Below are 11,872 nucleotides of genomic sequence, written 5' to 3'. Positions count from 1 at the left end.
TACTTTGCTCAGAAGAACATTCTCCAGCTCCATCCATGTGAACATGAAGGATGTAAAGTCTCCATCCTTCTTAATGGCTGCATAGTATTCCATGGTGTGCATATACCACAGTTTGTTGATCCATTCGTGGATCGATGGGTACTTGGGCTTCTTCCATGACATTTCTTAAACTGATTGAAGCTATCTATGACAAACTCACAACCAATATACAGAATGGAGTAAAACTGAAAGCTTTTCCACTTAGAACTGAAACCAGACAAGGATGTTCTCTACTGCTACTGCCATTCAATATAGTGCTAGAAGTTCTAGCCAATTCAATTAGGCAAGAGAAGGATAGAAAGGGCATACAAATGGGGGCAGAGAAGGTCAGACTCTTGCTCTTTGCCAATGACTTTACCTTAACACTTGAAGTACCCCAGAGTCTCAACCATAAGACTCCTAAAAGTGATCAAGAAATATGGTAACATCTCAAGGTATAAAATCAGTGTTGACAAATCAATAGCCTTTGTATATGCCAATAGCAGCCAAGATGAGAAGCTAATCAAAGACATAATTCCCAGGTGGCGCCCATAGCTTACTGGGTAGGACACTGGACATATATACAAAGAGGCTGGTGGTTTCAAACCTAGCCCAGGCCAGCTAAACAACAATGACAACTGCAATGAAAAAATAGCCAGGTGTGGCGAGTGCCTATGGTCCCAGCTACTTGGTAGGCTGAGGCAAGAGGATTGCTCAAGCCCAATAGTTGAAGGTTGCTGTGAGCTGTGACACCATGGCACTCACTGAGGGTGACAGAATGAGGCTCTGTCTCAAAAAAAAGAAAGGAAACACAATTCCCTTCACCAGTAGCTTAAAAAAAAAAAAAAGAAATACCTAGGAACATAACTCTCAAAAGAGGTGAAGGACCTCTACAAAGAGAATTATGAAACTCTAAGAAAAGAAATAGAAGACGACATTAACAAATGGAAGAACATACCATGCTCCTGTCTGGGAAGCATCAACATTGTTAAAATGTCTATACTTCCCAAAGCAATCTACAGGTTCCATGCAATCCCCATTAAAATACCAACATCATACTTTGAAGAACTGGAAAAAATAGTACTTTATTTTATATGGAACAAGAAAAAAACCCATATGGTCAAGGCAATTTTATGTAATAAAAACAAAACCAGAGGCATCACTCTACCACACTTTAGGTCATAATGATCAAAACAGCATGATATTGGAACAAAAATAGAGACATAGACATTTGGAACAGAACAGAAAGCCAAGAGATGAAACTAGTCTCTTATAGCCATCTGATCTTTGATAAACCAAACAAAAGCATACAGTTGGGAAAAGATTCCATATTCAATAAATGGTGCTGAGAGAACCGGATAACCACATGAAAAAGACTGAAACAGGACCCACACTTAGACTACTTAAAAAAAAACCCTACAAGAAAGTGTGGGAAAACCTCTTGAGGATGTTGGGAAAGATTTTATGAAGAAGACTTCTGTGGCAATCACAACAATAAAAACAAATGGGACTTAATTAAACTGAAAAACTTCTGAACAGCTAAGTACACAACAATCAAAGCAAATAGACAACCTTCAGAATGAGAAAAGATATTTGCATGTTGCACTTCTGAGTAAAGTTTGATAACTAGGACCTATAGAGAGTTCAAATTAATCAACAAAAAAAGAGCCAACAATCCCGTTTGTCACTGGGCAAGAGACATGAGCAGAGCACAGAACCTTCGCTGAGGAAGATAAACAAATGGCCAATAAACATGAAAAAATGTTTATCACCCCTAATCATCAGAGAAATGCAAATCAAAGCCACCTTGAGATAACACTTAACTTCAGTAAGATTACCCACATTATAAAGTCCCACAGTTGCAGATGTTGGTGTGAATGTGGAGAAAGTGGAGCAATTTTACATTGTTGGTGAGACTGCAAACTAACCAGCCTCTACGGAAAGAAGTACGGAGAATCCTCAGAGAACTCCAATTAGACCTCCCATTTGACCTCGCAATCCCACTACTAGGCATCTTCTACTCAGAAGAAAAAAAAAGACATTTTATAATAAAGACATTAGCACTAGATTATTGCAGCTCAATTTATAATTTGCAAGATGTGGAAACAACCTAAATGCCCATCAACTCAGGAACGGATCAACAAACTGTAGCATATGTATACCATGGGATACTATTCAGCCACTAAAAAAGATGAGAACTTTATATTTTTGTATTAACCTGGATGGAAATGAAACACATTCTTAGTAAAGTATCACAAGTATGGAAAAGCAAATATACGATGTACTCAATACTAATATGAAGCCAGTAGATGATCTAATTCATGCTCACATAGGAGAAAAACTCATTTCATTTCAAGTTGGGGGAGGAGGGAGAACATAACAGAGGGAAGAGGGGAGGAAGGTTTGGGGTGCTCCAAACTTAAAGGTCACAAAGTAGGAGTGTACGGCACACCTTTGGGTGGAGGACACAAGTACACGAGGGACTCTACCTAACAAATTTAAATATTGTGATCTCGTTGTTTGTATCCTCACGTTAACCTGAAATACAAAATTTTTAAAAAGAGACCTTGTAGTCTGTAAGGTAATTGATACATTTATTTGTTTTAATTCATTTAAAGTCAAAGCATCTTATTTGTATTCAGAAAAGTTTGCATCATAGAAAATGGTAGCCAGGACTGGTGGCTCAGGCCTGTAATCCTAGCACTCTGAGAGGCCGAGGAGGGCGGATTGCTTGAGCTTAAGTATTTGAGACCAGCCTGAGCAAGAGGGAGACCCCGTCTCTAAAAACAGCTGGGCATTGTGGTAGACACCTGTAGTTCCAGCTATTTGGGAGACTAAGGCAAGTGGATCATTTGTCCCCAAGAGTTGAGGTTGCTGTGAGCTGTGTTGCCACAGCACTCTTTTGAGGGTGACAAAGTAAGACACTGTCTCAAAAACAAAACAAACAAAAAAACGCTGAAAGTGTAGAAGTGTAACTTTTCTTTTGTCAAAGTAAATAGAATACATATCTCTGTCACATACCTACTGCTTGTGCCCTACTGTGCCCTAAGGTGCTGCACATATATTTAGCAATTGATACTGATGTATTAATTATTGTTAAGTAGGTATTTTTATTGAAAATAGGTATTATTGTTATTTAATAGCAAAGGAAACAAGAAAGGATCTAAAATTCAAGGTGAGCTATATCTGACTTCAAAGCTCATGATCTTTCATAGCCATCTATACTGACTTTATCTACTGTAATTTACAGATTGCTGTTTCTTCGAAAGAAATACAGATTCCTGAGATGTTGCTCAGTCACCAAAAGGAAGTTGCAGCAGAGGATGTGGAGAGGCCAGGGATTGCCTTACCCTGGTCTCCAGCAGGCATCTCCTGGAATAGCAGAAAATCTCAGCAGACTTGCAAAACACCAAATGTGGAGCACAGCTTTGAAAGTTCACAGCCTCTGGAAGAGGACATGGCTTTAAATGAAGTCTTACAGAAATTAAAACATACTAACAGAAAGCAGCAAGCTCAAATCCAAGACCTCCAATGTAGTAAGCTGTGTTTAGAGAAGAAGGTTAAAGAACTACAGGTGAAGATTACAAAACAGCAAGTATTCATTGACATCATCAATAAGCTAAAGGAGAATGTTGAAGAATTAATTGAAGACAAATACAAGGTAATCCTAGAGAAGAATGATATTAAAAAGACATTGCAGAATTCGCAGGAGATTTTAGCTAACACCCAGAAACATCTTCGAGAATCTAGAAATGAGAAGCAAGCCTTACAGCTTGAATTTAAGAAGATCAAGGCCAATTACACACATTTGCAGGAAAGGTACATGACTGAAATGCAGGAAAAAAACAAATCTGTGAGTGAGTGCTTAGAGATGGACAAAACCTTAAGCAAGAAAGAAGAAGAGATAGAGAGGCTGCAACATCTCAAAAGAGATTTGGAAAAGGCCACCGCTTCTGCTTTGGATTTGTTGAAAAGGGAAAAAGAGACCCGGGAACAAGAGTTCTTGTCTTTACAGGAGGAATTCCAGAAACGTGAAAAGAAAAACCTGGAAGAAAGACAGAAACTGAAATCTAGACTTGAGAAAATTTTCACTCAATGTAAGAATTTGCAATTGGCATATGAAAATGAGAAGGCTAGGAACATAAAACTTCAGGAGCAGATTGATGAAGTAAAAAGTGAAAATGCAAAACTTAAGCAGCAGGTGGCAAGAAAAGATGAGCAAAGTTACGTCCCTAACTTTGAGAGAGCTCAGTTAAAGGAGCAGTTAGAGGAAGTGACAGAGTCACACATTGCCAAGGTACTGATGGAGAGTCCAAAACTCTAATGCAGAATTTCAAGAGCTTCTAGTAGTCTAGTGATCCATATTTTAAACATGGAATTTAACATATATTTGCTTGCAGAAGGTTTATTAACAAAAAAAGATACAGATATAGAAATATACCACAGGTTTGGAGAAGTTTCTTCTGGTTCATGAGTGCTCAAAAAATAGCCATTCTGGCTTCTTATAAAAAATATTTTGGTAGAAGTGACAACCTGGGAATTTTGTGAGTGCCCCACACCCATCATCTGAAACATCTCATAGAAGTCACCTTTGAGAAAAGATCTAAGTGTGGCTCTCAAAATAATGTAATTAGCTCGGTGCAATAAGTAGCTCAATGAGTAGGGTGCTGGCCACGTACACCAAGGCTGGCAGGTTCGAGTCTGGCGTGGGCCTGCTAAACAACAACTGCAACAAAACAAAATAGCCAGGTGTTATGGTTTTATGGGACCTATAGTCCCAGCTACTTGGGAGGCTGAGGCAAGAGAATCACTTAAGCCCAAGAGTTTAAGGTTGCTGTGAGCTGTGACAAAATGGCACTCTACTGAGGGTGACATAGTGGGACTCTGTCTCAAAAAAAAGTGTAATTGCTTATTTGATTTATAAAGCAAAACAAATCTATATTATATATTATATAAAAAGTTTATAAAGCATTTTAAAATAGCATCAGAATGTCTGGAGAAGATGCAATCTTCTATTACCTGCATTTCAAAAAGCTTTTTTTTTAAATCAGAGGAAGAAGTCCCAGCCACTTGGGAGGCTGAGGTAAGAGAATCGCTTAAGCCCAAGAGTTTGAGGTTGCTCTGATGACACGGCACTCTATTGAGGGTGACATAGTGAGACCCTGTCTCAAAAAAAAAAAAAGTGTGTGTGTGTATATATATATGTTTATTTATTTGTTATATTTGCTATAATAATTTGAACTGAAGTTACCTTGAAATGTCCTTAGTGAACTTTCTATTATGAATTTGTAATCAGTATAAATATTATTTGTTTTTTTCTGTTTTTGTTTGTTTGAGACAGTCTCAAGCTGTCACCTTGAGTAGAGTGCTGTGGCATCATAGCTCACAGCAACCTCCAACTCTTGAGTTCAAGAGATTGTCTTGCCTCAGTTTTTCTATTTTCAGTAGAGACAGGGTCTTGCTTTTGCTCAGGCTGGTCTCAAACTCATGAGCTCAAGCAATCCACCCACCTTGGTCATCCAGAGTGCTAGGATTACTGAGCCTCCCTGCCCAGCAAACAATACATATTGTTTGCAAGTAAACAATTCTATTCTTTTTACAGTTTCTTAGGAAAATACTGTTGTTCTAAATGTAAAAAATTCTGAGATATCTCTAAAATCTTAGAAATAAGGATTATCTAATCTAGTGATTCCCAAACATGAATGAATATGCATCAGAATCCCCTGAAGGGCTTATTAAAACACAGATTGCTGGGCCCTAACCCAGAGTTTCTGATTGAGTAGATCTGGGGTAGGGTCTGAGAATGTGCATTTCTAGCAAGATCCCAGGTATTATTGCTGCTGCTGGTCCAGGGACCACACACTGAGGACCACTTACCTAAGGAAAGATGATCTTAAGTTTAGCTCTTAAGCAAATTGTGATAAATTTTAAATTGTTAAGCTCTAAATGAAGGAAATAGTATAATTGTACAGAAGTTTAGAATGGTATACAATTTTCTTCTGGAACTTTCTTTTTAAAGAAGTAAATGTTTTATTTAATCAATTGCTCTTAATACTACCAAATTCATATTTACCCTGCTTATATTGATAGATTTTTGTTTTACTAACTCTTGACCTGTTTTCTAAAAGTATAGTCGAGCATCTATGAAGTCAGAAGTATTTTCATGGTACTATTAAGACATTATTGCCTTTTACACTCTCATTCTTTTTATTTTCTTTTTTACGTTTACTCTTTCACAAGTGGGCAGTGGAGTTTTCCAGAACTATGTGACATGAGGATGTAATTGCTCTCGTGGCTGATAGAATGTGGGAAGCAAATATGAGAATCCAACTATCTTCAATTAAACTAGCATTAAAAATATTTGCAAAAAGTGTAAAAGAGTGCCACTTTTTATCTTATTTTTAAGAGTCCCACTTTTTTTTTTTTTTTAGAGACAGAGTCTCACTTTGTCGCCTTTGGTAGAGTGCCCTTGCGTCACAGCTCCCAGCACCTGGACTTAGGCAATACTCTTACCTCAGCCTCCAGAGTAGCTGGGACTACAGGCACTTGGCACAATGCGCAGCTATTTTTTTGTTGCAGTTCGGCCTGGCTAGGTTTGAACCCGCCACCCTCGGTATATGGGGCCGGCTCCCTACTCACTGAGCTACAGGCTCTGCCTAAGAGTGCCATTTTTTAAATTAAATTTTTTTGTTTTGTAAAGTGTGACAATTGTTTTATTTATTGTTATTTATGTGTATACATAATGGATTTATTGTTATTTAAATGAATCAGTAAACAAATATTTTTAAGTATTCTCCATTTTAATTTCTAACATAATAATACTAATATCATAACTGCACAAACAGAAGATTTGGGATGCCTTTAACAATTTTTAAGTGTATACCAGAGTCCTGAGAACAAAAAATTTGAGAACTATTGCCCAAGGTTTTAAAGAGCGGCATTTTATTCAGCATTTTACTTAAAAGGTATTCTGGGTTCTTTATCTTTATTGTGACAAATCTGAATTGTGCACATGTAGGATACAAAGGTGATAAATTCTAACCTGTTCCTGAATTGCCCACCTTGTGAAAAAGAGGACCTGACTTCCCCAGATGTGAAAAGAACTTCCCAGCTGGCCTCCAAAATGCACAGTCTCCTGGCGTTGATGGTAGGATTTCTCACATGCCAGGTAATAAAAAAAAAAAATCAGATTTCTTAATAGGGGATAAAAAATGTTGGGATTAGACTCACAAAAGAGAGTCAATAAAAGGTGACAATTAAATTTTGGAAGAAAAAAATGAAAGGCAAAATACAGACTCCAAAGTCAATCGATGACCCCTTCTTTCCTCCTACTTCTTTCTGTTTATCTTTCTTGAGCACCTAATTCCCACAAGTCTAAAGTAAGAAAATGTAGTAAGATAAACAATAAAGGCATCGAGTGAACCCCTTCATTTAGGGCTTCTCATATCTCAGGAATGTTCTCTCAGAGCAATAGTCTTTGCACTTGTGATTAGTGATTGTTCACATCAATGAGCTGTTAGCCCAATCTAGGTAGAGCTTGGGTGGGGGTGGAGGAAGGGCAGCACGGAGCTGTGTACAGCAGCAGAAAGAAAAGCAAAGTTAGTGTCAGCTCAAATCCTGGTTTCATCATTCTGACTGTGTGACTCTGTCAGGTAACCTAACCTTTGCCTTATTTTCCTTATCTTTAAGATGGGGAAATGATGCTGCTGTCCCGAAAGCTTATAAGCAAGTTTAATGAAGAGAACATATTAAAGGACATGCACTTGATAGAATCGCAAACTGGCTCTCTTTCTTCCTTAAGTGATCTCAAGTGCACTTATCCAAGCCAAAATTAGGGGGCATGGGTTTGCAATGTTCTTGATCCAACACAACTACTGTTTTTGTTTTAACTAAAATCTGTTGAATACTAGCATTTATTTATTGATGGCTAGAAACTGGGCTAAGCATTTTATACAGAGATCACAAAGTGGTAGCCCACAGACTATGTCCACTTAAAGTATTGGTTTTTAATACTTGACTTTGAATGTGGCACAGATTCTTCTTTGTTGCAAACTTTTCCACCCTCCTTGTCCCATCCAACATTTCCTTGCTCACTGTATTTGCTTGGATTTCTCCTGTCTCACTGGTGGCTGCTGTTCTTTCACAGTCTCACAGACTGCCTGTTACTTATCTATCAGACCTCTCAGTGGTAGATGGTATTGTATTAGTACATCTCCTCCCACCCCAAACAAATACTGTCTGTTTGCCTATTCTATGTATGTAACTCCCCCGCCACGAGAACATAAGATTTCAAGATCAGAGACTTAGTTTGTAAGTAGGCATATTAGGTATGCCTAATATCTAATAAAGGGCTGAACTTATAATAGACACTCAGCAAGTATTTACTAACTTCCTGACCTATCCTTGGAGGCATTTAAGTTTACCATCCTGATTTTCATGGATTATCTCATTCAATCCTTACACCATTTATATTATTAACATTAGGCTTCTTTTTTTTTTTTTTAACATGGAGAAACAAACCAAGAATTAGAATAGTTGAATTTCTTATCCAAGGCCTTGCATGTGGTTAAGTCCCACAACTCAGATACAAACCCATGCACTTTCAACCCTTAGGTTATACTGGGAAAAGTATTTTTCTTCAGGGTAGCTTTGAAATATCTAGAGTTTCAGTATCGTTGTGGATGTCACATTGTTCTGGTGTTAGGTATAGCAATTTGTTTAAAATTTGGATTTGTAAACTGACCAGGGTGGGGGTGAGGAGGGCAGATATTATGCATGAATAGGTAAGCGTGCTTAGTTATTATAGATGAGTATTAACTTCGCAACAACTATACTAGTCAGTCCTCGAAACAACTTCTGGGCAGGTGTGATGTAATAGTCTTTGATACTAATCCTTTATTAGATGTCTTCTGATGAGTAATTGAACAATAGAGTTCAATATAATTTTACCTCCTTTGGTTTAATTACTTATTTTGGAAGGGAGATTTGTTTCATTTACGCTTTTGGTTTTTCCTTTTAGCTTTACTAAAAATCTTTTAATGTAGTTTCTCAAACCATTGTCCTTAGGACATCACCAATTCTGATGCTGAACATTTTAAAGAGAGTGACAAAGTCAATGACATAATGCTACAAAAACTGAAGAGCTTTCATCTTAAAAAGAAAATTTTAGATAAAGAGGTACTATATTTACTTATTCTTCACCTAAAAATTGTATCATTTTTAGTGGGAAAAAAGGGTAGCAGAGAAGTACTATATTTTGTCACATATAATATGCACTTTATTGTCCAAACTTTCGGGGCAAAAATAACGCCTCAAAATAACGCACATTACTCATGATAATACTGAGTCCATATCTGTATAAATGTTTTTATTCTTATTTACTTTTTAGTTTCTTTCATTTTTCTGTTTTTTATTTAACTTTTGAATGTAACAGTTTTCTTAAAGATATATTTTTATTTCAGATTAATATGAGGGTACATGCAATTAGGTTATACTGTTTGCATTTGAGAGGCATATATAAATGTTTTTAATTATTTTAATTATGATTACATGTTAAAGTGTAACTCTAGAAAGCTATAACAATATTTGTATGCAGAATAAACCCTGGAATATGGTTATTAGTTTTATTGAACTTACCAAGCATTTCCTTCCTTTCTTCCTTCCTTCCTTCCTTTCTTCCTCCCTCCCTCCATCTTTCTCTCTTTATTTCTCTCTTTCTCTCTTTCTTTTTGACAGTGTCTTTCTCTGTCACCCTAGGTAGAGTGCTGTGGCATCACAGCTCAAGCAACCTTAAACTCTTGGGCTCAGGTGATCCTCTTGCCTCAGCCCCCCGAGTAGCTGGGACTACAGGCTCCCATCACAACTCCCGGCTAGTTTTTCTGTTTTAGTAGGGGTGGGAACTCACTTTGCTTAGGTTGGTTTCCAACTCCTGAGTTTGGGGGATCCATCCACCTCGGCTTCCCAGAGTTCTGGGATTACAGGCATGAGCCACTGCACCTGGCCACATTTTTGATCAATAAAGAGCAACATATCTCTGGGAGGTACCTGTGGTTCAGTGGGTAGGGCACCAGCCCCATATACCAAGGGTGGCAGGTTCAAACCCAGTCCCAGCCAACTAAAACAGCAATGACAACTGTGTCCAAAAAATAGTCGGGAGTTGTGGTGGGTGCCTGTAGTCCCAGCTACTTGGGAAGCTGAGGCAAGAGAATTGCTTGAGCCCAAGAGTTTGAGGTTACTGCGAGTTGTGACACCATGGCACTCTACTGAGGGTGACATAGTGACACTCTGTCTCAAAAAAAAAAAAAGAGAGAGAGAAGAGCAACATACGAAGCTAGCAATCTAGCTATAAAATTACTGGGAAATCCTTTGGAAAATTTCAAAATGCTTTTAGTACACTGCAAGCTTTAGGCTAAAGAGCATGGGAACAGAGCCACTTTGGACCTCCTTCCATGGAGAGTGTCAACAGATTGTGGAAGCATCAGGAAGAAAAGCTTCTTCAGGTAACAAGACAGAAGAAGGGAAACCTCCAAAATGGCCAAAGATTCAGCTGGATGTGAGGATCTGGGTTCTGGAGCTGCATCAAACTGGGATCTCTGTTTCGACCAAGAAGATACAAGAAGAGGTTAAAAGGATTGCAGAAAGAAAAAACATTTGTGATTTCTAAGAGAGACCTAAATGGTGCTTTTTTTTTTTCTTTTTGAGACAGAGTCTCACTTTGTCACCCTCAGTAGAGTGCTGTAGTGTCATAGCTCACAGCAGTCTCCAGCTCTTGGGCTTACACAATTCTTTTGCCTCAGCCTCCCAAGTAGCTGGGACAACAGGCACCTGCCACAATGCCCAGCTATTTTTTGTTGCAGTTGCCACTGCTGTTTTAACTGGCCAGGGCAGGGTTCGAACCCACCATCCTCAGTATATGGGGCCGGTACCATACCCACTGAGCCATAGGTGCCACCCAAATGGTGCTTTAGCTTTATGACGAGAGAAGGTTTGAACAGGAGGACACAAATAAAACTTGTCCCAAATCTTCTAGTAGCCCATGAGAATCAAGTTTTGAAGTTTTCATTCTTATATTAATCTTTGAAAGACAACTTTGAGCTGTCCCAGATCACCCATATGGATGAAGTTGCACTCACGTTTGATGTGCATCCTCCAGAATTATGGATATCAAAGGAACAAAGACCATGGTGGTTAAAACTAGTGGACATGGTGCTCGCTTCAGTAGCACAGTTAGCCCAGCCAACTTCTACCTCTTAATGTGTCAGTAAACAAGCTCTTATGGCCTTCATTATAGGCCTTAATGAGGAAAGAATGGACACTGTAGATGTAAACAACTGGTAATAATTTAACACCTACCAGCAGAATCAAGAAAGCATCCATCCCCCGGGTTTGTGATTGGATCCCACAATTGTGGAATAGTGTCAAGAAGGAAATGGTTGTGGAATCAGCAGTATCAGCAATGCTGTGATGGAACTGAGGACCATGAAATTTACTGGGATGAGGAATGTGACTCTTCAGAGGACACCAGTAATGTAGACATAAATATCAGAAGATGATACTTCTGATGTTTATATTAATAGTGACAAAGAATTACCAGTACATAAAATTTCTTGTACCATAATATGTTAAAAAAATGATAAAATTATTTCATAGTACATAAACAAGTGTCTAAATATAAACAAATAAAAATTGGAATTAAAAAATTAAAACTAAAGTTTCTTTTCTGAAAGTTTGGGCCAAAAATGTGGGTATGCACTAAATTACAGGAGTACACTAAACTTAGCAAAATATAATAACTCTTTCTAACATTTGGATTCTTTAAAGAATTATTTTTGGGGCTCGGCGCCTATAGCTCAAC

General features: G+C 38.0%; 1 protein-coding gene across 1 annotated transcript in view; it reads left to right on the top strand.

Annotated features, from left to right (window-relative positions):
* Nucleotides 1-11,872, top strand: part of CAGE1 (cancer antigen 1) — a 54,637-nt gene that overhangs the window by 15,761 nt on the left and 27,004 nt on the right. Inside the window, exons 6-8 of the mRNA XM_023512280.1 lie at nt 3,269-4,315; nt 7,037-7,186; nt 9,085-9,195. Coding sequence (XP_023368048.1) covers nt 3,269-4,315; nt 7,037-7,186; nt 9,085-9,195 — 1,308 coding nt within the window. The remainder of the gene's footprint in view (nt 1-3,268; nt 4,316-7,036; nt 7,187-9,084; nt 9,196-11,872) is intronic.

The sequence above is a fragment of the Otolemur garnettii genome, unplaced genomic scaffold, assembly GCF_000181295.1.
Source record: "Otolemur garnettii isolate 467f Iridium unplaced genomic scaffold, OtoGar3 scaffold00026, whole genome shotgun sequence".
NCBI classification, from domain to species: domain Eukaryota; kingdom Metazoa; phylum Chordata; class Mammalia; order Primates; family Galagidae; genus Otolemur; species Otolemur garnettii.
This window is presented reverse-complemented; position numbering and strand designations above follow the sequence as displayed.